Consider the following 25,111-nt stretch of genomic DNA (forward strand, 5'->3'; position numbering starts at 1 on the left):
ATGCGCACCTGTCGCTGACGGCTGAGCTGGTTCCTGCCCAGGTCTTGCCCTGCTGTGTGGGACACTGTTGTCCCAGGCCTGAAAGTGAGGGATGTGGGCCTCTCATGTCCGCTCTGGTGGGGATGTCACACGGGACCCTGGGTCAGCCTCCTGGATTTGCTCCCTGTGCACAGACGGTGGCGGAGCTTCCCAAGGCTTCCTGTGGGTTACATTCCGGGCAGAGGAGGGATGCCCTCCTGGGCTGGAAGGGGGGGAAACCCTGCATGGAGGCGGGTCGAGCACGGCCGCTGCCCCTCCCAGAGCTCCCATAGTGACAGCCATCCCCCTCTGGGAGCTCGGCAATGCTAAACTCGCATGGTCCACGTTGATGAGTCCGTGGTCATTGCCAACAGCTGACCACCTTGACCTTGATGCCGTGGAGCTTGAGCCTGTATTTCCCCAACCTGGGGGGCGCTGCGGCCCCTGCTTCCGTGGCAGGTGGCGGAATGCTGCAGTGCCAACGTGCTCACAATGGCGCGCAGACTGGCCAGACCACTAGGTTGCATGCCCTAAGCGGACGCAATGCTGGGGAGGTGACGTTAAAATGAAATATGAGCATCACACATGCACACAGCCCGACCCTGGGCACTGCCTGCAGAAGCCCCCTCCTCACAGGCACTGAAGGTGTCGGAGATCCGTGAGGGCTGCAGGTAAGTGCACGTGTCCCCCACAGTCGGCCCACGGAGAAGGAGACACACACGGTTCTCTCTTTCAGTCCTGCAGGATCCTGGCCTGGACGCGAACCTGAGGGACGCCCAGCAGGTGACGGCCCTGCAGCTGCCCTCGGTGAGTGATGTTGCCAGGGCCCCTGAACCCCGCCGCTGCCATCTGTGCCAGCGGTGATGGTGACAGTGCAGGAGGACACGTGGCCTCCACCCCTGCGCTGTCCTCTTGGTGTCCCCAGGGTCCCCGCTGTCAAGGGCACTGCACAGCGGATTTGCTTCTGTCCCCGTGGTCATGGTGACTGTCCCAGAAGTGCCCAGGGGCGTGGGGAGAAGGCCCAGATCCCCCCGTACCAAGCAGAGGCTCTCCTTGTGACGCTGCACAGGGACAAGCCCAGCTCCCTCTCAGATGTCCTCAGGTGGACAAATGGTCCCATGCACTCCTTGCCCATCACTGCCTCCCCGTTTCTCATCAGGCCCCCTTCATTGTTCTGTTCTGATCCTTCCCGCTGGCTGGCGCACGATGTGGCAGTCCCCTGGGAAAGTGGGTGACATGAAGTGTGGGCTTCACGGGTGCAGGATGGTCAGAGGGTCCCAGGTTTGCCCTCCGCACCGTGTGTTCCATGTGACTGAGGCCTGGGAGCAGGGTCGGCATAGGGCAGGGAGGAAGTAGCCGGTTTGGGGCATCAGCACGCATGCTTGGCCCTGCAGTGTCCCATGAAACAGGTCAGCAGTGACCTGTGGGGGGTGGGTAAGCCCACAGTAGAGATCAATGCATTTCACCCGAACGACATGCCAGGAGGGGCCATGACCTCAGTACCCGATGAGCTAGATCTTGTCTTAACCTGCCTGAGCTCCCGTAGGGCACACAGGATTCCCCCCAAACAGGGTTTCCGCTCAGGCTGCTGAAAGTCACCACCACCAAGGGCTTAGGGTGCCAGAATCGTTTTAATAGTTTTTAAATTTGGGGGCCTCTGGTGGCTCAGTCTATTGACTATTGGGAGTCTTCATTTTGGCTCGGGTCATGATGTCGGGGTCCTGGGGTTGCTTAGCCCAGAGTCAGCCTGTCCCCGTCCCTGTGCACCCTTGCTTCCACCTGTGCTCTCTTCCCCCCCCCCCCCCAGATACAAAAAGATAAAACCTTAAATAAAAAAACTTTTAAGGTTTTTAATTGTAGTGAAGTACACATTGCATTAAATTTATCGTCTTAACTTTGCTTAACGTACAGCAGTGTCTGAGCATCCAGTGGTATTGCGTATGTTCACCCTGTCCTACAGCCCTGCTTCCAGAACTTTCTCACCCTCCCAGTGGAAACCCCTCACTTATTAGGTAACGGCCCTGTCCACCCACCCCCAGCAACGTGGGCCGTCTTTCTCTGAATGTGGTTGTTGCACCTGCACAGTGTCTGTGACCTGGGCTGGCTGTGTCCAGGCGTGGTTGCCTGGAGCTCCAGCCATGTGTGTCAGCCCATGGGCTCTCCTTCCTGGGGCCGAGCGCTGCCACCCGCTGTGTGTCACGCACCCTGTGCACTGGGTCAGGTAGGCAGTGGCTTGTCGACGGGCCCTGGGTTTGCTTCGGCGTCCTGGCCACTGTGAACATGGGTAGGCGTATGGCTCTTTCTGTGAACTTATGTTCACGTGGGGAAGGGACAGGCTGGCTTGTCTCCATTCTGTTGAGCAGCCCTGCCTCAGGAAACTCCCGCAGAAGGTCCCCTCCAGCTGCTGACAGGGATGCATGCGCCCTCGAGGAGCATCCTGCCGTGCCCCGTGTGGCGAGCCCACGTCTGCTGTGTCCTTAGCTGCCCGACCATGGGGTAGCTGCAGTCTCTCCAGTCAGGGAGCTGGGGCATCGCTGCTTCGAGCCCCACCGGGTCTGGGTTCCACAGCTCATGCGGTGGAAGGACCTCTGGCTCGTGGCCCGTCAGGCCCGTTCTGCACAGAGCTGGTGTGGGTCGTGGCATGTGGGCTGTGGCAGGAGTGAGGCTGCTGCTCTGGGATGAATGCTCAGGCTTGTGGTTGCTGGGCTATAGACTGAGGGGTTAGCATCATGAGAAGCAGCCATGTGTGTTTCCAGAGAGGCCGTGGGACCCCCCCTTGCCCTGTGCAGCGTGAGCAAGGTCTACTCTGCATCCTGGCCGCTGTTGGCACTGGGGGTGGCCTGCCGTCTCCACTTGGTGTGCGGGGTCCTTGCCTGGCATCTACCCGTCCATCCTCTTCCATGAGATTCTTCTTCGTGACTTGTGCCCGAGTCCTAATTGGACGGTTTGCTTTTCTACAGTTATTTTCAGGGCTCCTTCCTCGTCCTAGATGTTTGTGCTTCACTGGGTGTGTTTTGTGACTGTTCACCCTTGTTCTGGAGCTTGGTGTCTCAGCCCCTTACAAAAAGCCTCCCATTTTTTTAAATTTTCCTCCCAGGTTTCATCCGTTTGATTTTACTTTATTTTTATTTTATTTTATTTATTTCTTATTACAGTTGAAGCATGAAAGTTTTTAATTTGGATTTGGTCCAGGCTCTCAGTGTTTCCTTTTAAGGATTGAGGTTGGTTGGTGTAATGGTTCTGTCCCAAGGACTCCCTGCTGTGCTTTTCCCTCCACATCACAGCCTTGCATTTGACCCCTGACCTGGGATGCCCTAGCCTTGCGCCTCAGGGCTGGGACTTTGGTGGAGGAGGAGGAGCAGGAGGAGCAGGAGCAGGAGCGGAAGCAGGAGCATCTGGCCTGCCAGTGGCTGTCAAGTTGCTCCACCCGCTGTGTGGGCGTTTGGGGGGGGTCACACTCCTCCCTTCCTCCTTCAGGTGCATTTGCTCCTGGGTCAGAAGTCACTTGCATGCTGTCTGTGGGTCTGTTCCTGGGCTTTTCACTCTGTCCCCACCTGCTTGTCTCTCCCTGAGTCTTGGATGTGGGCACTAGGATTCCTGTCATCCTATTTTTTAAAATTATTTTATCAATTTAGTCCTGCCGCTTTTCTGTGTAAATTTTAGAATAATCTTGATCCTTTCTACAAAAAGTCTTCCTGATATTTCAGTAGGAGTTCTGTTAAGCCCTTGTATCGGTTTGGGGAACGCTGACATTTGGCCCCTGAGTCATTCTGTCTGCAAATGTGCCTACATCTCTCTGGGCCTCTCTCCTGTTCTTTTTTTTTTTTTTTTTTTTTTTTTAAAGATCTTTTACCTTTTTATTTAAGTAATCTCTGCGCCACACATGGGGCTCGAACCCCCAACCCCAAGATCAAGAGTCATGCTCCCTAATGGAGCTGGCCAAAGGTATCCCGCATTTACTTATTTCTCCTTTGATTTTTTTCATCAGAATTGTGTACTTCTCAGCATACAGCTTCTGTACATGTTTTGTTATATTTATTTATTTATTTATTATTAATTTATTTTTAAAGATTTATTTCAGAAAGAGCAAACATGAGTGGGGGGGGAGCTCAGAGGGAGGAGCGGACTCCCCGCTGAGCAGGGATCTGGATGCAGGACTGGATCCTGGGACGCTGGGATCATGACCTGAGCCGTAGGCAGATGCTTCAGGGACAGAGGTGCCCCCTCGTTAAGGGTTTCTGTATTGTACTCGTGGGACAGATACTGATCTTCACTGTCTGTCACTATCAGGGCGATTGATGCTGGGCTCCTGATGAATCAGGATGTGTCCCCTCCCATTTTCTGACAGAGATGGCTTATGATTGGTTTGATTCTTTGGCTGGGTGGTAGAATTGGTAGTGGAATGGGAAGACTGGAGATGTGGTGGGGTGGGGGGACGTGGTGTTGATTACAGAGCCGAGTCCTCCGTGGTGGCAGAGCTGGCGCTGCCTGCGGTTGGCTGCTGTTGGCGAGCGCTCCTCAGACTTTGGGCTCCTTCCAGGACATCATCGTTGTCCATCTCTATCCCCGCTGCGTATTGGCAGGGTCTGATACCCTGTTTCAGCTCTGACACTGGAAGTGGGCGTCTTCTCTGTCAGTCTTGGATGTTTTCAATGTTACGGGGCTTTTCAAAGAACTAATTCATTGTTTCATTGATTTTTTTTTTCTCTTTTGTTTTCAGTTTCATTGATTTCTGCCCTGTCTTTACTGTTTTCTTCTTCCTGTGTGCTCTGGGTGTATTTTGCTATTCCCTTTCTTGGCTCTTGAGGTAGGCGCTTCGATTATTGATTTGAGACTTCCCTGCACACGTAGGCATTTTAATATAAACATTTCCGAGCTATAAGTGTGCCTCTGAGAACTGCTTTAGCTGTGTCCCACAGACTGCAATATGCTGTAGCTTTACTTTCACTTATTTCACTGTATTTTTCCATTTCCCTTGAGCCTTCTTTGACCCAATCATTATTTTAAAATGTGGTGTTGAATTGCCAAAGGCTTGGAGATTTTCCTGTTATTTCCTACCACTGATTTCCGGTTTGAATCCACTGTGGTCTGAGAACACGTGGTGTATGACTTCAGCTCTTCTCCTTGTGGAGAATGTCTCTCCTCCTTCCAGGATGGGGCGAGACAGCTGTGGTCTGTCTCAGTGTGGGTATGTGTGCATTGGAAACCGCATCCACACTGCTGCTGGCAGTTGGGAGGCCCAGAGATGTTGATGGGAACCTGCAGGCTGTGCTGCTGTCCAGTCATTCTGTTCCTGCTTATTTTGTGTCACTTGTTGAGAGTCAGGTGTCGAGGTCTCCAGCTGCAGGAGTTCCTGCTTCCTGTTTCCAGCTTCTGGTTTGGCTAATACACACAGAGGATTGCAGGCCTCTTATTATATAATGTCCATCTCTAATAATTTTCTTTGCTTTAAAGTCAAGTATATCTGGTCTTAACGTATCTGCTCCTCTTCCCTTTGATCAGTGGTTATATAATGTGTATTTCCCATCTTTTTACTTTTAGCTTGCCTGTACCATTATGTTAGAACTGAGTTGCTTTTCCTTTTTTTTTTTTTTTTAAGATTTATTTATGTATTTGAAAGAGCGTGAGCTGGGGGCAGGGTCAGGGGGGTGGACAGAGGGAGAGGGAGAAAACCCCAAGTAGACTCTGCCTGTGTTCTCAATCTCTCTCTCTCTTTCTCTTTCTCTCTCTCTCTTTCTCTTTCTCTCTCTCTCTCTGTCATAAATAAGTAAATCTTTAAAAAGAAATGATAAGGGCAGCCCGGGTGGTTCGATGGTTTAGCGCCGCCTTCAGCCCAGGGTGTGATCCTGGAGTCCCGGGATCGAGTCCTATGTTGGGCTCCCTGCATGGAGCCCACTTCTGTCTCTGCCTATGTCTCTGCCTCTCCCTCTGTGTCTCTCATGAATAAATAAATAAAATCTTTAAAAAAAAAAGTGATCACATTAAAATATAAATGATCTAAATGCATCACTTAATTTTTTTTTTTCAAATAAACTCTACATCACGCACAGGGCTTGAACTCAGGACCCTGAGATCAGGAGTTGCATGCCCTTAGGACTGAGCCAGCCAGGCACCCCACATTCATCAGTTAAAACACTGCGATCGGCAGAGTGGATTAAGAAACCTGACCCCCCCCCCCCCCAAAAAAAAAAGAAAGAAACCTGACCTAGCTATGTGCTATCTCAGACTCACTCCTGGGGCACCTGCATGGTTCAGGGGATTAAGCCTCTGCCTTCAGCTCAGGTCATGATCTCAGGGTCCTGGGATCGAGTCCCATGTCAGGCTCCCTGATCAGCAGGGACTTTGCTTCTCCCCTACCCTCACTCAAATAAATAAAATCGTGAAAAAAAACAAACCCTCACTTCTGGGGTACCTCAATGTCACAGTTGGTGAAGCATCCAGCTCTTGGTTTCGGCTCCAGTTGTGATCTAGGGTTGATGGGATAGAGCCCCGAGTCTGGCTCCACGCTCAGTGCCCCTCCCCACACTCTTGGCAGAAGGAGAGACTCTCCAGCAGACTCCCTGCTGAGTACAGAGCCAACCCTGGACCTGAGATCATGACCTGAGCAAAAATCAAAAGTCAGATGCTTAACTGGCTGAGCCACTCAGGTGCCCCCATTTTCATGTAATTATTGATGCATCTTTTTCCCTGTTCTGTTCCTTGTTTCTGATTTTTTTCTTGCTTTCCTGTGGGCCACTGAAGCATTCTGTAGAATTCCATCTTAATTCACCGTAACTTTATGAAAATATTCAGAAACACTTGCTGATGCTGTTAAGGCAGACTGTATTCAGGGCTGTTGCCGGGGATTTGGGTAGCACCTCAGAAACTTTGCAGGGAAGGAGAGAGATGGAGCTCCACTGCATAGCTGAGGGACAGGGGTCAGCAGACAGAACACGACTATGAGAAAACATCAGGGATGGGACAGGGCTCTGGCTAAACCACCTCAGGGGGTTCTCCCTAAAGACAAGCCAAGGGACCAGGAAGATAACTTCACCTCAGGGAGCAGGTCGGTGAGGAACCGGTGGGACACCAGGGCTTCGCAGGTGCAGTTGGACAGACAGGTCAGTGTTCTGGGTAAACCTAGGTTTATTCAGAGATGTACAGATGGCACCAGGAGATTCAGGAGGCTGAGCAAAGAATGAGAGACCTTGTCAGAGGTGCCATGGAGGTGATGCCCCGGGTACCAAGTCCTGTATCCCTCAGGGCAGCTACGGAGGCAATGCCCCGGGTGTCCCCTTGGGTATAGACCTGACCACGGCCCTCTGCTCCCTCCTGTTCGTACACTGATTGGAGCAGTTCCTGCCAACACACAACAGCTCCTGCGGGTGTTAAGGTGCGGGTGCGGCTCAACAGTCACCATCACCTTGTAGGTGGCCAGCATGAGCACCCCCCACATGTCCTCCTGCTTGCCCTCCCAGGCTCCCACGGCCTTCCCATCAGGTGCACTGACGATGTGCCTGAGCTGGCCTTGTCCCCTTCATTCCTGAGGTGTCTCCTGCATTGGGGGCCCAAGTGGCTTCTGTGGCCAGCACCTGGGGTCTGTGGGCTGGGCCTCCGTGTGGCTCCGTGCGTCCTCGTCTTCGGCTAAGCCATCCTCGCCCCCACAGGGATGGAGTCCATGTTCCCTGGGTACTGGCAGGGTACTCGGTGCTCACAGGCTCTGTCCCAGAGCATGGCACGGATTTTTCCAGGTGAGCTGTGGGCCCCCCATGCTTTCGGCTCCAGGGCCTGCGTGCATTTGCAGGCTTGGGAAGCCCGAGGTTGTATGTCACCCATCCCCTCTGAGCTGCCCGTGTGCACGGTGGGGCTCTGCACATGACACTGTGGAGTGTCCGCTGCTGCTAGCTGCGCTCCTCACATCTCCGTCTGCTTTTGTCTGCTCACGTCTGCTCATGTCTCCGTCTGCTCTCTCTCCCCCACTCCTATTGCTTGCGGCGGTTGCTCTTTCCTCATGGTTGGCAGGGTCTATCCTGCGTCCCCTCCGCTCTGCTGCGGAGCACGTCACCGAGTGCTCAGGATTCCAGGTACTTCTTATGATGTGTTTCCAATTTTCGTTCACTTTCAGATCTTTCAGGTTCTTTGTAGCATGTGGTTTTCTACCAAAATACGGAATTTTCACTTGATGTCATGAGACCCGGGTCCCCGTGAAGCCTTCTGTCCAGCAGGGTTTTCTCCTCTTGACCGTGGTGCAGCAGCAGCCAGCTGGGTCAGCATATCCTGACCCTGCAAATGAGGGTGGGGGCCAGGCCTGCGCGGGGTCCCCTTGCGCTTCCGTGGGAGGCTGCTCCCTGGGCAGGGCTGAAGGGACGGAAGCCCTGGCTACCCGCCCAACCGACCCCAAACCACCCGGCGTGGGCTGGTGAGGGTGGATGGCTAAACTCGCACTAGCTCCTGCAAACTGCAGCGAAATTAGGACTTGGTAATGCTGGTCCCCCTCCCAGGTCACATGGGTGTTTCCTGAATCCACGGCCCAGGATCTCCGTTGTTCTTACATGAGTTAGCAGAACGTATGTGTGCTGTGTGTTTGAGAAGGATGCAGGAGTCTCTGAAAACCCCTAAGGAGAGGCACACAGTCCCAGTTTCCTGAGCGGGTCTCTGGGTGTCCATCAAGTGGCTTCCAGACTTTTCTGCACCCCTTGTTTGTCCACTGCTGGGATCACGCGCAGGGTCCGTGGGGAGCGCAGCTGCCCAGCAGGAAGCGCGATCCCTGTGACTCAGAGTCCCCTGGCATCTCACTCCGTGGCCATGTCACACTGTGCATGGCAGGTGGAGCAGGACCCCTGCAGCCGGCCCCGGGGCTCATGTGTGCATCCCAGATGCTGCGAGCGCCCTCTTCCAGGTTTGGGCCCTCACCTGTCCGGGGGTGGAGGGGAAGAAACCCAGACATCTCTCTGTAATCCGGTCCATCTTTCTGTCCAGAACCTGCAGATCCACGGCCGTCTGAGGCTCTGAGTCCTTTGCCATTTCAGCTGCGCTGGCACTTACAGTCTTTTCAGGTGACTAGACTGGGGAGAAAACGTCTTCCCCCACTCTGCTGGGTCTCTGCCTGGGGCGCAGCCCGGTGACCCGACCGCAGGCCAGTGCACATGAATAAACAACATGCTTCGTGCTCTTGTGGGGGCCCCATGGAAATGGCCTGCAACCCCCATGCAACAGTCAGACCTGCGGGTGGACGTACCCTATCCCCATGGGCAGCGCGTTCACGGAGAAGCATGATGACGGGAGAGGGGCAGAAGCTTCTGGGGTTGGCAGCTGTGTGACAGCAGACACGTCTGGAGGGCCGTGGGGCGCCGGGCTGCTCAGTCAACTACGTTGTCTCAGGGCCAAGAGGAGCGGTGACCTCTGGGGCTGAGGGCTGCTCTCCTGTCTGGCCAGGGGAGGCGTGGGGGCGCATCTCCAGGAGGACACAGGTGCACAGACGAGAGGGAGGGTTGACAGCCTTCTTGGTGACCTTGCGTTCTGGCCACACTGTCCTTGTGCCACGTAGCATGTATGGGGATGGTGTGCCAACCCCCGCAGGGACCCACAGGAAGCCATCCTGCAGGCCCGGGGCCTCTCCGTGCTGAGAGGACAGGCGGCCCCACACAGCCTCTTCCTGGGAGTCCCCTACAGAGGTGGTGGGCATCTGTGCTGCAGCTCGGTGGCTCCTGTGTGCATGTGAGAGACCAGGAGCTCCCCCCTGTCCAAACTCCCAGCTCGACTGCAGATGTTTCTGACGTCTGTTTTGCAGCAAGCATCTTACGTGGGATAGATTGCAGGATTGGGATGCACATGCTGCAGGGTCACCCTGGCCCCGTTGTTCCCCCTGAACCTCTGCAGCCTACACACCCCTTCACCTCCATTCACACCTCAGGCATCTGCTTATGGAAGCAGGGTGCATGTGTTACGTGCTGGGGGTTTCCTCCAGAGGCGATGTGCATCCAGGCTCGTCCCTCGTGTCCGCGTGTCCCCGTGGGCCTTCCCGGGCCTCACCGGGCCTTGCTTGGGGTTGATGTCCCTGTGACAAGCAGGACACCTGCTGTGTGGTGTCCACCTGACTGCTGGGGTTGGTATCCGCGTGATGGTTCCACGCTCTTGGTTCTTGTGTGTCTGCACTATTCATCCTCACCAGGGTGGTGCTTGAGGATGCTGTCGGTGTTTATACTTTTTGAAATCCGATTTTGGGGGCGCCTGGGCAGCTCAGTCGGGTAAGCGTCCAACTCGATCTCAGCTCAGGTCTTGAAATCAGGGTCGTGTGTTCAAGCCCCATGTTGAGCCCTACATGGGCCATGGCACCTACTTTAAAAAAAAATCTAATTCTGAGCTGTAATTTGTATACAGTACACCTAGTTAAGAGGCTAAAACTGTGGAAGGAGCCTCGGTGTCCATCGAAAGATGAATGGATAAAGAAGATGTGGTCTATGTATACAATGGAATATTACTCAGCCATTAGAAATGACAAATACCCACCATTTGCTTCAACGTGGATGGAACTGGAGGGTATTATGCTGAGTGAAATGAGTCAATCGGAGAAGGACAAATATTATATGTTCTCATTCATTTGGGGAATATAAATAATAGTGAAAGGGAATAGAAGGGAAGGGAGAAGAAATGGGTAGGAAATATCAGAAAGGGAGACAGAACATGAAGACTCCTAACTCTGGGAAAGGAACTAGGGGTGATGGAAGGGGAGGAGGGCGGGGGTGGGGGTGAATGGGTGATGGGCACTGAGGGGGGCACTTGATGGGATGAGCACTGGGTGTTATTCTGTATGTTGACAAATTGAACACCAATAAAAAACAAAAGATTTTTTTTCAAAAGTATGGTTGAATTAACAAAACAACAACAACAAAAAAAAGAGTCAGGCTAGGAGAGTGACATGTGTGTGCAGGCATGTAATGATGGCCCCGGGCAGGGTGGGGGCATCTGCATCCCCTGGAGCTCCCTCGCCCGGCCCTCCCTCTGTGGGCCTGAACGTGAGCTTCTCTCCTGGGATTTCACGTAAATGGATGTTACAGTGACGGCTCCTCTCACCCGCAGCCCACAACCCAGGCACCACCCTGGTGCCCTCATCAGCAGGTGTCCCTCTTCATTGCCCACAGCAAGTACAGCCGGGTCACCGTCCAAGGGCATTTGGGTCAGTGCTGTTTTGGCCGTTCTGAAGGAAATTTGTGGCACTTATGCGCGTTTGTGTGTGTCTGTGCTTCTGTTTGTCTTGGGTAATGACCTAGGAGTGAAATTGGGCGTAAGCGTGGGATCTGTCCCAGGAGAGACAGCAGATCCCTGCCGAGTACCACTCGGGCTCCTCCCCAGGGCAGGAGAGCCATCGCCCACACCTCCCCCATTTCCTGCGATTCTCATTTTCTTTGAAAAAGTAAAAGTTTGGCCATTGAAGTAAGTACCTCGTTAACAGTTTAGTTTGCATTCCCTCCTGGCCAGGGAAGGGTGTGGGGGGGGGGGGGGGGTCGGGGAAGGGTGTGGGGGTCGTTTCCATGTCCTCTGCGGCCCAGATGTCCCCTGTCTGCAGGACTGTGCAACACCCAGTGCGGGACTGGAACTCATGGCTGTGACCTCAGGAGCTACCCGCTCTGCCTGAACCGGCCAGGCGCCCATCCAACTGTACTTTAGGAACCGCTCACCGTCCCCCATTCTGGATGAAGTTTTTCGGCCAATACGCTCCTGAAGTGTGCTCTGCCATTGAGCACTCCCAGCTTGCTGCTTTAACGAGGTCTTTGGAAGGTCGATCATCTTTCATTTTCTTTTTTTTTTTTTTTAATTTTTATTTATTTATGATAGTCACACAGAGAGAGAGAGAGAGAGGCAGAGACACAGGCAGAGGGAGAAGCAGGCTCCATGCACCGGGAGCCCGACGTGGGATTCGATCCTGGGTCTCCAGGATCGCGCCCTGGGCCAAAGGCAGGCGCCAAACCGCTGAGCCACTCAGGGATCCCCTCATCTTTCATTTTCATGACGTCCAGTTTATCGTAATATTTTTTCCTTTTGACATTTATGCTTTTTATGTCCTAACAAACTTTTGTCTGCTACAGCGTCTCAAAGAATGTTCTGGAATGTGGATTTTTGCATTTAGTTCTTTGATTCGTTCCTACTTGTCTTTTTCGGTTTGGCATCAGGCGCAGGGTTATATTTTCCTGTGTTGATATTTCCTTGTTAGTCACAACTCAGCGAAAAGATTCTGCTTTCCCGACTTGGTGCCTTTGTCGAAAACCAGCCCTGTGTGTGTGTGTGTGTCAGGCTAAACCTTGGCTGATTTGCCCTGTCGGCTTCCGATACAGCACTGCTCCAAGCATAGCAAGGTTTGCAGGGCTCAGTGTGGCCGTTTCATTCTTTGTTTCCACAATCCCTTCAGATGCTCTTAAGTGCTTTTCTTGCCCGTACAGATTCCAGAATTAGTGCCTTGCGGTCTTGTGCACAGGGATTGTGTGGGGCTGACATAGGTCTCTGTCTTGGGATGTGCAGACATCTAAGTGGCACGCAGCCCACAAACCTGGTGAGTCCTTCGTGTGTGCAGGTGACACGCGTAGTTTGTATGCGTGTTCCTCAAAATCTGGAGGGTGGTGATGGTATTGTCATAAGTGCATAAGAGGATCCATAAGAGGATCACTCTTTTAAATTTCTTCATCCAGTTACTTGTATAGAGCAGAATAGGAATGCAGTTGATTTCTGTGTCAGGCTGGCCAGCAGCCTTGTTAAGGTCACTCATCGGTATAAGACCTTCCCAGAAGATTCCAGTGGATTCCCCATTTTGGGGTTCTGGGAATTTTGCCCTCTACACTGAGGTGGCAGTGAAAGCGTCATAAAGGGGATGCAAGGGGGCTGTGGGCTGGACCATGGAGTGGACATGGTGCGCCGGGAGGTGGGGGGGCAGCTGCCACTCGGGGAAGGTGAGGCCACATGGGAACTTCGTGAACCTCCCTGTGTAGTACCTGTGTGTGATGGCATGTCGCCGCGACTGGGGTGGGCCGCCTCAGGGCCTCACACCCAGCCTGTGGCCACAGAGGCCCTCCGACCTTACTCAGGCTTCCAGGGCTACAGAGGGCTGCCTGCAAGCATCCTCTGCGTTTCCCTGACAGGTGCACAGCAACATGACTATGGCATCTGGGTAGGGTTGTTGGCCCCGCCCCTTGCTGGGTGGGTGGGTTGCGCCATCCCTACGCAAGCCTGAGCCTGGGGGCGTTCCCTGGTGGCCAGGCCCCTGGGATCAGGGGCAGTGACTGCCTGATGGCCTGGGCTGGACCCCTAGTAGCACCATCATCCGTTTGTGGACTTGTTAGATCCTAGATGAGACCCGTGCATGAACCCCTAAGAGAGAGAGGAGCAGTGATTAGGGGAACTGGGATGGAAGGCAGGGACCCCAGGATAGGAAGGGGTCCCAAGAGCCAGAAGCAGGTTTGTTTCCAGGAAAGTGTCCTGCACTGCACACATCAGAGGAGGAATATGATTGCGGGTGGGTGGCGGTAGGACCTATGGAACAGACAGGAGTGTGGGGGAGCCGGCTCCCAGGCCTCCACAGGCTCACCCTGGTCCTGCTGCTGCTCAGTCTGGGAACTGGGTCCTTGGGGGGTGAGGGGAAGGCCAGGGACAAGGGGTCCTGACCCCCTAGGTACCTGCAGCCTACCTGCTCACCCGCAGACCCCAGACCACCCTGGGGAGAACTGGGGCCGCGGAGAGGAGGAGGAGAGTGAAGGGCAGGCAGGGACACCCCTCAACCTTGTGGGCAGGACTCCCCTGCATGCCAGGTCGTCAGGCCCCAGGGCTTGGAAAGTCCCCGGAAGTCCCCGGACAATCAGAGGACAGTCCTGGGGCCAGGGTCCTCTGAAAGTGGGGTGACCCGGTCTGATATGGGACAATGAGATTGGGGGGTGGGGGTGACCCCGGAGTGCGGGCTCATAGACAGGGGTGAAAGGACGGCATCCAGTGCCCAGGAGCGGCCTCTGGCCCATAGTGATGATGCTCACAGAGTCATAATGAGATCTCACTTGTCTTTCCCAAGCATCATCCAACTGAGGACACTGATACTGTTTGTTAGACATTTTTTCATAGTCAGGATGGACTTTCTGCCATATATTTTCTTTTTTGGCTCTGTGGCTTTTTGTTGATGGTCTAGAAGGTTCCCAGGGTCACAGGCCTTCCTTCCATGGACGGCCTAGTTCGTTCCCATTTGTCTGACTTTCATCCACACTCTTTCATTACATACTCTGTGTTTCCCTGAGCCCGTTATTTTTTTTTAATTTTTTTTATTTATTTATGATAGTCACAGAGAGAGAGAGAGAGAGAGAGAGGGGCAGAGACATAGGCAGAGGGAGAAGCAGGCTCCAACCACCGGGAGCCCGATGTGGGATTCGATCCTGGGTCTCCAGGATCACGCCCAGGGCCAAAGGCAGGCACCAAACCGCTGCGCCACCCAGGGATCCCCCGTTATTTTTTTTTTACATGGTCTTTATTTTTATTTTCTGAAAGCCATTGTTTCCCCCTTTCAGTTAAGGGTTTTTTTGGTTTTGTTTTGTTAAGCAAAAATTAAAAAAAAAAAAAAGACCCATGAGAAAATAGAAAAATAGGCAAAGAAAATAAGCATTTCGAAGTAGACAAAAGCAGGTTGGCCAGTAAACCCCAAGAAGGTTCATGGAGAGCAGGGTCACCCCAGGTTGGAGGCAACCACACGGCCCTGACAAGGAATCTTCCAGAAATGGAGGCAGTGAGGCAGATGCAAGGACGTTTGTTTAAAATACTATGAACTCTTTTTCTAAAACCGATGTTAGTATATTATACAAATGTCTTACTATTTGGTTAACTCAAGATGGAATTTTACTTTAAATCCTTTGCAATGGGAACACTTTGTGGAGAAATACAACCATTATTCAGCTGACATCCAGTGAAAGCTGTACATGGACAATTTGTGCAAATGTCTGTGTCCATCGTGATACTCCTGACACACGTCCTCACTCACATGCCCAGACAAGTGTCAGCTGCACCGGCAGCTCTTCCACACTTTACTTCTCCCAAATTTTGTCTGAGTTACGAGGTTCCAGGTTATTACAAACAAAAGGAATAATTTTTTTAAGATTTTATTTATTTATTCATGAGAGACACAGAGAGAGGCAGAGACATAGGCAGAGGGAGAAGCAGGCTCCATGCAGGGAGCCTGATGCGGGACTTGATCCCAGGATCCCGGGATCACGACCTGAGCTGAAAGCAGGCACTCAACCACTGAGCCACCCAGGTGCCCAAAAGGAATAATTTTTAAATGACATTTATTGTTACCATGAATCTTTTTGTTGTGTTACTGTCCATTTGCGGAGGACTTCTTTATTTTTGTGGGATCCTGTAATTATATGCAAATACCATCATGTTTCAAGTTAAAATGAACTTCAACACATTCCCATGGCCCATGACTCCCAAGTGTGAGAAAAGAGTCCCTTCAGCCCTCATGCGGGGGGGGGGGGGGGGGGGGGGGGGGGGGGTGGGGGGGGGGTGGAGCTGCTCCCAGTGCAGGAGGTGTTTGCCTTCCCTCACCGCAGTGGGGCGCCTGACAGCCTGGCTGCCAGCAGGTGTGGACAACACGTATAGGCTCCCTGTTGGCCCCTTAGGACATGTGGGTGCCCACCACCTGAGCAGCAGTAGGAGGGCCCATGCCTGCGTGTCCCTGGCCGCCCCATGGGGCACCCTGCAGTGTGTGAGGCGGATCTCATGCTAGAACCGGGGAGCCTCCCTGCTCTGTCCTGTGGCTAGTGTCCCCTCTGCACCACAACCCTCCTCCCCACCCCCTCCACCCCAGCCCTGGCTGGCTCTGCCCTGAGGCGTCCCCACTGTGCTGCGCTTTCAGAGCCGCCTGTCTCCCTTCGAGGACATGATCTTCTGCTTCTCACAAGAGGACTGGTCCCTTCTAGATCCTGCTCAGACGGGCTTCTACGGAGAGTTCATCATTGGGGAGGACTGTGGTGTCTCACTGCCTCCAAGTAAGACTTCCATCCTCTGTCCTGAGACCAGAGACCAGGGAGCCAGTGTCACATTGATGTTCACCCCCACCCCAGGGGCACCTCGCAGATCAACCACATGTGGTTCAGGCTGGCCTGGCTGGCGAGTGCCTGGCTCCTTGGGAGTCCTGCGGGAGGTGCCCCGGCCCCACCTGCTGGCCCCAGCCCCTGCCAACCTGTGTGAGCTCCTGGCCCCCAGCCCTGGTTCCTGGAGCAGCACATGGCTGATGGACGTGTGTCCCCCATCTGCAAACAGGTGACCCGGCCACCCAGCTGGCACTTTCCCAGGGGGAGGACAGTGAGCCCCAGGTCCCTGAGTTTCAGGACCCCCAGGGGAAGGATGTGGCCCAGGCTTCTTACTTGGGTGAGTACGCTCTCCATACCCTGCCCTGTCTGCAGCCCCATGTCGCCCCTGCATTCTCGGGCTCCGACATCTCTTGCCAGACAGAAAACGGGATTGTCGTTTTCCCTGGGGATGCGGTTGCGGGGTGGGGGTGGTGATGGTGGTGGTGAACAGCAGTGCCCTCACCAGAGACTGGGATGCGACAGGATCCACCCTCTGTGCTGTAAGCAGCACTGGGCTCAGGCTGACCAGGCGGCCCTGCCTGATTGAGGCCACGTACTCCCCAGAAGGCAGGTGGGGGTTTGTGAAGACACTGAGGCATGGAGAGGAGCAGGGCCTCATGGGGCTCAGGGCAGGCATCCTCCCTGCTGCTCCCTGCCCCAGGCTCCATGTCAGCCGAGCTCACTTTTGCAGACCCCGGGCCCCAAAGCCTTGCAAGCTCCGCTCCTTCAGGAAGTGATGTGTGCGCTGTCAGCCACACCCCACAGCCCCTGCCCCCTGAGCCTGTGAAGCCGGCAGGGAGCACACCAGTGCCCCCCACCCCGGAACAGGCCTGCAGGTCCTGTGCCTCACAGGCTCTGTGGCTGCGTGTGGGGTGCAGGACTCAGACACAGGAGGCTGGAGCAGCCACAGGGGTTGGGACCCAATGGGCGGGATCCATAGTCACCACCTTCCGCACCATGTCATGGGGTTGGCCTCGTTTATGGAGTTATGGCCTCCACCTGGAGCATGAGCCGAGGGCTATTCAGACTGCAGCCTGGCAGGGCAGAGCAAGGCAAATCGATTTTTCCATTTTCTTTTCTGGAAAGACTTTCCGAGTCTTCAGCCATTCCAGGTAGAAGAAAGACGGAAACGAGACGAGCTCCAGGTGCCAGAGTTCCAGACCTGCCAGCAGATGGCCCTGGGTCAGAGCACCTGCCCAGGTACCGGAGGGCATGGGTGTGTGTGTGTGTGTGTGTGTGTGTGTGTGTGTGTGTGTGTGTGCGGGGTTATTCCGGCGCCCATGAGGTCTTGCCTACTGCTCCCTTGGGTTATCAGCTGTGTGCCCTGATGGCTGTGCCAGGACCCCTCAGGCAGGGACACCCCCTCCATGCCAACCTGAGCGTGTGGAAGGGGGGCTCCAGTGCTGCTGTGGGCAGGTAGGAGCTGGAAGGCCGGGTGTGTGGGTATCAGACATGAGGGGTGCTCCACCTGTCCGCTGGGCAGCCGCAGTCCACACAGTCAAATAGCCATCCTGGTGGCTGCTGCTTCACACGTGAACCACCATGCTCTGGGGGTAGGTTCCCTCGGCTGTGGGGACTGAATAACGCGTGGTCAGTTTGGCCTGTGAGGCCTGGTGGAGGCAAGGTGCGCATGGTCTGGGGTATTTCCGTGGCCCCCTCTCTGTAGGCGTCCCCGTGACAGCCTGCACCTGCGTGCTCAGTGGGCACAGCCTGAGCAGCGCCCACGGCGGCACTGAGCATCCTCGTCAACTCCCGCCTGCACCCCTGCGTACAGCCCCTTCCGCACCATCAGAAGATGGACACCGCGGGGGCGTCATCAGCCCCGCTCCCGGCACCAGGCCCTGCACATAATCTGGGAAGTGCAGGATGCTGGGGTTGTCAGAGAACAGGGGCAGATGCTGGGTTTCCAAGCACCTTGCCGGCCTTGGCCTCTGAGGGCACAGCAGGCACCACACCCACCATGTGCACATGGGGATGGATGCTCCCGGTCCCGACCTGGTACTGCCGCCCCGGGGTGACTCGCTGTGTTTGTGCACGTTGCCTCGTCCATACGTGGGACACTGCGCTGTGGACGGTCCGTGCGAGCTCAGTACATAGCAAGTAGATGACCCACCCGACCTAGGTGCAGGCAGCGGCAGTGGCTCTGCTGGCCCAGGAAGGTGACATTTCCCTGCCAGGGTCCTGGAGCTCGGGAATTGCCAACCCCAGAGCTCAGGGGGCCATGGATGTGGGGCAATCCGTGTGTCATTCCACAGGCACATGCCCATCCTTGCACCTGCTGGCGCACCCCTGGGTCCCCATGCTCCTGCAGGGGATGGTGGAGCTCCTCCACGGCTGCGTGGAGACCCCGCGACGTCTTCAGGCCCCACCACTTGATACCATTACATCAGGATCAGGGCTCCCATGTCCCCGAGCCACAGCAGGTCCCTCTGGGAAACTCCCAGGAACTCAAGGTCCTGCGCCCCAGTCTCTTGCCTCTTGTGCCTTTGCACGTAACTCCTCCCTCTTTTTAAAACCTTATGTGTCTCCCAGCACATGTTCCCACGCACATGTTTTAAAAATATAAATATATTCATCATGTCCTTCTAGGGCTTATTATCTCGTAGGAAAGCCTCCCCATTCCAGCACTGCGAAGCTGCATTTCATACGATGCCTGGACTTGTATTTCTTGGCTCTTGTGCACCTCTGCTGCCCTCGCGGGGACTCGTTCCCACACACGCGCGCTCTGGCGTCTCTGTTCTTCCCCGTAGAGCACACGTCAGCGTCACGGCGGCCAAGTGCTCTGGGCATTGAGGATGAATTCCCATTAATAGCACGTGGACCCATGCTTGGCCCTGGTTTCCCTACAGAAATCCTAAGGCCCCACATTCCCTGACTTGCTCCTTGCGGTGCATTCCCTGACTTGCTCCCCTGTCGCCCTCGCAGCCCCATCTCATCTGGGAGGGTCTCTTCGCACCAGTGTGTTAATGACACACAACTCTGGGGTCACTCGTCCCTGCCTCCTAGAAGGTCCCGTCTGTTTCCGCCGACTTCCTGGGTATGATGGACATCACCCTGCGGCCACCCTAACAAAACAGCAGAGGCTGTGAGGCCTAGGCAACAGACAGATTTCCCAGGAACTTTGAGGCCACATGGCTTGGGGGGTGGGGTTGCGTGGCCTGGATGGCTGTGTCAGGTCATGTGTGCCTTGGTATCGTGTCACCAGGACACCTGCTGGAGGAGGGCCTGCTCTGGTGACCTCGCCCACACAGTCACTCACACTGGACCAGGCCTTGGACTCCTCTGAGCTTGCTGCATTCCGCCCTCAGCTCTCCACAGTTCACGTGCCCTTTGCAGGCCACACCCCCCACTCTCCCCAGACATCCCTGCATCTCTTCCAGCATCTGCCCCACAACACATCCCACCCAGATGTCCTGTGGCTCAGGGTTTGGTGGGACCCCAGGCATGTCCCCCTATAGCTCCAAGCATGCACTGGTCTCTCCACCTCATCCCCAGAGGGAGAGACTGGGGAGAAGAAAGGCAGGTGGTTTTCCAAGCTAGTGTGGCATCTCCAGGGCAAATTGTGACACCAAGAGGCCAGAGCATAACAGCGGGCCCAGGGTGCTATCACCATGGGCTTGTGAACACTGCGGCAGCCCCATCGCCCCCTCCGGCAGCCTCTGTGCCCTGTCTTCTGTACATGAGGAAGGGCCCAGTAGCTCTGCTGGCCTGGCCGAGTGGGCTGACTGCCTCCCCCAGCTCCTCCCACTCTGGAGGATTCATGGCACCAGCAGCATCCCTGCACCACACAATTTGGGCTCAGCACTGGCCCTCAGGTAGCCCTGGTCAGGACATCTGACAGGCACACCCTCCACCAGTGCCCCTGGACGGCCTAGTGTGGTTCCCTGAGCAGATCACAGCCCTCACACCTGGTCCTTGACGCTCACCCGGACCCCCAGTGTTCTCTCCAGAACGCCCCTGCCCACTCCACTGTGGATGAAACGGGACTTTCCAGGGATCCTGGTGTCTTCCCGCCCCTGCTGCATGCTGTGTGCTGCCCTGTCCACCATCCTCTGGGGAACAAGGTTCCCCATGCTCCCCACAGCCCCTGGTCTGCCCGCCCTCGGCTCTGCTAACCTCACGACTTCTCCTCCCTCCGGGGATTGAATCCAGAACCAGGCCTCTGCCAGCGCCGCTACCATTCTGGACCTGAGTCTCGCATTTCACAACAGTGGGGACTGGGGAGAGCCCTGGGTGTGGGTGGTGGGCTGGAGCCTCCTGCCGGGCACTGCACAATCCCCCCACCTCTAGGAGCAGACGTGGGATTCATCAAGTCTTCTTCACACTGGGTCATAAAGTCCAGAGTTACTGGCCACCAGCCCTGTCAGCTGCAGGGTGGGTCTCAGAAGGACAGGTGGTCCAGAGGACAGGTGGCACTGGAGACAGGTGACCCTAAGGACAGGTGGCCCTGGGGACAGGTGGCCTGGGTGGTGGGGACGTTGGCACAGTGACGCTACCTCCCTGTACGGCCCTGAGCCTGGTATGTGTCACCCAGGTTTGCTCGTGTGGCAAGTAAGAGGTCACCCAGTTCTGTCCAGAGCAGATGGGGCTGTCGGTATCAGAAGGGTCATGAAGCCCCTGGAGCATTCACTTGCGTGTCGCCTGGTCGCGGGCACCATCCTGCTGCTGCCTTCATGGGATACAGGGTCTCTAGGGTCTTTCTCTCTTCTGAAGTTCTTAACGCCCCCGATGCACATCCACGGCCAGAAGGTAACACTGATAAGTAATAGGGCTCAGCAGTGGAGAAGAATAAGGGGAGGGTCTCAGGGCTGAGTGGGAAGAAATCCCAGCCGGGCTGGAGCTGGCCCTGCACTGCTGACCTTGCCCATGGCTTTCCCGCAGCCGGAGGTGACGCACTGACCCCTGAGAACGGCCTGGATGAGGAGGTAACCATCGAGATCATCCTGTCCAGTTCTGGGGACGAGGACTCCCAGCTCGGCCCCTACTGCACGGATGGGTCACCAGGACCCACAGAGAAGCAGCACGGCCTCCCCACGTCCCGTCGGAGTGGCACCGAGGCTGGCAGCGAGATGCCGACGTCCTCCTCCAAAAAGTCCTACATCTGTCCAAACTGCGGGAAGATCTTCCGCTGGAGGGTCAACTTCATCCGGCACCTGCGGAGCCGCAGGGAGCGGGAGAAGCCGCATGAGTGCTCGGTGTGCGGCGAGCTGTTCAGTGACAGCGAGGACCTGGATGGACACCTGGAGATCCACGAGGCGCAGAAGCCCTACCGCTGTGGTGCGTGTGGGAAGAGCTTCCGTCTCAACTCCCACCTGCTGTCGCACAGGCGCACACACCTGCGCAGGGACCGGGGGAAAGAGCTCGGAGGCTCCGGGGTGGCCATGGGCTCCGGGGGCGCGGGCCCAGGCGTCCTGCTGGCCCAGGGCGCAGCCGAGCTCAGCGTCCAGTGCTGCGAGTGTGGCAAGGCCTTCCAGCGGCCAGACCACCTGGCGCGCCACCGCAGCAGTGCGCATGGCGAGGACAGGGCCCGGCCCTTTCAGTGCCGCTACTGCGTCAAGAGCTTCTCGCAGAACTGTGACCTCCTCCGCCACCAGCGTCTGCACATGAAACGCCGATCCAAGCAGGCTCTGAACTCCTACTGAGGGGCCCATTGGCGGGTGCGCGTTCCGCCAGCTGCTCGGTAGTGACCTATCCCGAGGCCCCGGACCCCTCCCGCCACCTCCACCCCCTCTGGACAGAATCGCCTCTCCTGCCCTTTGCTCTCAGGTAGAAACGAGATAGCAGCCTACTGAGCATTTGTTGTCTCTGCTGTGCCAAAAAGCAGGGAGGGCTTGTCTCCACCGGCTGTGATCCTAACGCCGTCCGGGCACATCAAGGACCCCCTCCAGTGTTCTGAGAGGGAAGGACTGGGTCATCCCCGCCGCGTGTCCGTGTGTCCCTTGCCAACACTCCATGAATCCCCGACCCACATCCTCCCCTCCCCACTGAGGTTTGGGAATAACTGCGCTTGTGTGACAGTGGGAAGGCTGGGGTCGTGTGGGGGCGGAGCCTGCCCTGTCCTGGGAAGTCTGGGTGGCCGTGGGGACAGCCCAGCATTATCAGGAGCCAAGTGGGCTGCGCAGGGACCTCCTGCCCTCTTTTTCGCGGTGCTGTCAGCTTATGGGGGAACGGAAGCTCACGAAGCAGAGCCCACGTTTTAAGCTGTGTGGCACGCCCTCCCCAAAATGCGGTTTCTCCACACCGTGAAGGCCCTTGATAAGGCTCTTGGCAAAAGGTTGTGGGTTGGGAGTGTGGTCATCGTCGTGTGCAAGGCACTTGAGTGCCCGTCCCACCCACCGCGTCCAGGAATGGGGAGCTGGGCCCTCAGTGTCACCTGGGCGAGGCGGGCAGGGGACTTGGGCTCACCTGCCGATTGTTTTCCTTTACTGGGGCCCATGGCATAGAACCACGGACAGGCATGGTCTCCGTTTTGGAGGCAAAGCCCCAGATCCAAGTGTCGCAGGACGGAGGACCTGTGTCCTGTTCCCTCCAGCTGGTGCTCGCTGGCATTGGTGACACCGCAAGACTTGTGGAAGTGTCACCCCGTCTGTGCTACCTTCACATGGTGTTGTGTACCTGTCTCCAAATTTCCTTTTTTGTGAGGACACCAACTGTAAGGCCTCTGCTTCTGAGCCCAGAGTGTTCCCACGTCCACCAGCGACAGCTGCCATGGTTTTGTTTGCACGTAAGGTCACGCAAACGTTCTGGGGTCCTGGGGTTAGGACCCTACGACTTGTGGGGGTTGCACCCACAGTTCACCCCCTGCCACTAGGTGGTCCTGCTGTGCTGTCCTTCCCAGTTCTCAGATTTCAGGCCCCAGCGCCTGGGCACAATAGCCTGGAAAGTCTGCAGCCCTGATGGTGGCCTGGGAGTGACAGCTGGTAGGGGAGCCTCAGGCAGCAGGGATGGTCCTGATGTTCTGGATCGTGAGCAACTAAGACCAGCAACCAGGCAGGTGTTCTGTGTCATTTGTATGTCCAGTCCTGTCCCCCACCAGGTACTTCATCGTCACATGCAGATACCACGCCCCCAGACCCCGCGAAAGAGCTAAAAGGTCCTGTAGTTAAGCTCCGTGCCTGTGTAGGTGCACCCCTTGCCTAGGAGCAAGAAGTGCGAGAACACCCTTCGGTCAGACCCTCAACGATAAATAAACCTTTGGGGCTCTTCATTTCTAAAAAGTTGGCCTTTTTACTGATCTGCCAGGAAAGGGGAGAAAACCCAAAAAGTCTTAAGGCTAAGAGCATGGAAATTACAAATAGAAGCCAGACATTAACGTGCACCCATCCGCCTGGGCCCTCATCCGAGGTTCCGTCACTGGTGGTGAGCATAGCAACTCACCCACTTCACACACTTGCCTAAAAGCATCGCTCCACTTACTTATTTTATGTGTAAAATTGGGTCATAAGTAGGAAACAACTGGGGCGTAACAGAACTGACCCCTACCTACAAAGAGGCTGTGCATTTCCTAATGTCCCTCCGTCCTGGGAGGCCACCTCCCACTTACTGACCCAAAGCCGTGCAGGGTGTCTTGGAATCAGGAGTTGTTGCCCCGGGACGCTGTCCTGGGTGGTGGAGTGAGAATCCCAGGTTCACCCTGTGCACTAGAAGCCCGAGTTCCCTGCGCTGGGGGGTTGCAGACCCAGAGCTGGCCCACCTGCCTCCACCCTCACCCTTCCTGCCGTCCCCGGGGCCAGGCAGGCATCCGAGGTAGCAGCTGTGCCCCGAGGTTCAGAGACTGCGTCACTGAGAAGCATCTCCGCCCTCCCTGTGCCTCCCATCCCTCTGTATTGTTCCCACGAACTGAACAGGTGCATAATAAAATCTCACTGAATTCATATTTGTATTTTAATTTTAGCTGAAAACAACAAAAAATTAAAGTGCAGTGCAGCCTGAGAAAGGTGGTGGGTCGGCCGGAGAGCTGAAGGTGCAAGGGTATTGAGGCTGGTCCTTCTGGGCAGTGGACGGCACCTTGTGAAGCCTGTCTCCGTCTTGGTGGCCTGAACTGGGCCCTCTCCAGAGGAGGGAGGAAAGCGTTTGTCCCTGCCCCCGCAGGTTCACACTGTGGCCACATGACCTGACCCTGCTGGGGCCTGTCTCCTGAGCTCTTGCCATCCTGAGTCACGCCATAAGGCAGATGGAAGGAAGGTGCTGGTCCACACCCACTCCCAACTCAGATGGCGGTCCCTGCTGCTCACCCATGACAGTTTCCTCCTCTGCCAAGTGCAGATTATGGACAAGGCACCTGCTCTAGTGCTTGTGGAGTAACCAAGGGGACGGACTGTCCCAACCCCATCACACAAGCCCGGGCACGTTTTCCACCAATAGAAGTTGGTAACCGTCGGGGTGCCTGGGAGGGAGGCTCAGTCTGTGAAGCAGCCAACTCTTGATTTCTTCTCAGGTCGTGATCTCTGGGTCCTGGGGTCGAGCGCCCTTGGGCTCCGCGCTCAGAGGGGAAGTCGGCCTGAGGACTCTCTGTCTCCCTCTGCCCCCCGCCCTGGTCCTGCACTGTCTCTAAAACAAATAAAACCAGAGCTCCGGGATCCCTGGGTGGCTCAGCAGTTGAGCGCCTGCCTTCCGCCCAGGGCGTGATCCTGATCCCAAGATCGAGTCCCACATCGGGCTCCTGCATGGAGCCTGCTTCTCCCTCTGCTTGTGTCAGCCTTTCTCTGTGTGTCTCTCAGGAATAAATAAATAAAATCTTAAAATATATATATATTACATATATATGCGTATATCAGAGCTCCACGCATCAAGGCTGGAAGGTAAGAAGGCCAGACAGGAAAGGAGCAGTAGGAGAAAGACTGGGTGGCCTGGACCCCCTGCGGCCCCCACACCCCTGCAGGGCACCCAGCATCAAGAAGCCAGTTCTTTGAGATGTGAGTTCACCAGGGCTGGAGCCCTGGGGGCCCCTCTGTACTGGCTTTCACCATCCAACCCCCACTGGAAACTTGATTCCCCCTGGAAACCCTGGCCTACAG

At 55.7% G+C, this 25,111-nt stretch overlaps 1 protein-coding gene across 2 annotated transcripts in view; it reads left to right on the top strand.

Moving 5' to 3' along the window:
- The window catches only part of ZNF496 (zinc finger protein 496), a 29,057-nt gene extending 4,360 nt beyond the window's left edge, over positions 1-24,697 (top strand). Inside the window, exons 6-10 of one of the 2 annotated variants that reach the window (XM_041759301.1) lie at positions 755-825; positions 15,878-16,010; positions 16,285-16,392; positions 17,181-17,294; positions 20,976-24,697. In XM_041759301.1, the coding sequence (XP_041615235.1) occupies positions 755-825; positions 15,878-16,010; positions 16,285-16,392; positions 17,181-17,294; positions 20,976-21,736 (1,187 nt within the window). In that variant the 3' untranslated portion in view covers positions 21,737-24,697. The remainder of the gene's footprint in view (positions 1-754; positions 826-15,877; positions 16,011-16,284; positions 16,393-17,180; positions 17,295-20,975) is intronic. The other variant, XM_041759302.1, reaches the window with a different exon arrangement.
- Positions 24,698-25,111: the final 414 nt, after the last annotated feature.

This window comes from Vulpes lagopus, chromosome 6 (genome assembly GCF_018345385.1).
Source record: "Vulpes lagopus strain Blue_001 chromosome 6, ASM1834538v1, whole genome shotgun sequence".
NCBI classification, from domain to species: Eukaryota; Metazoa; Chordata; class Mammalia; order Carnivora; family Canidae; genus Vulpes; species Vulpes lagopus.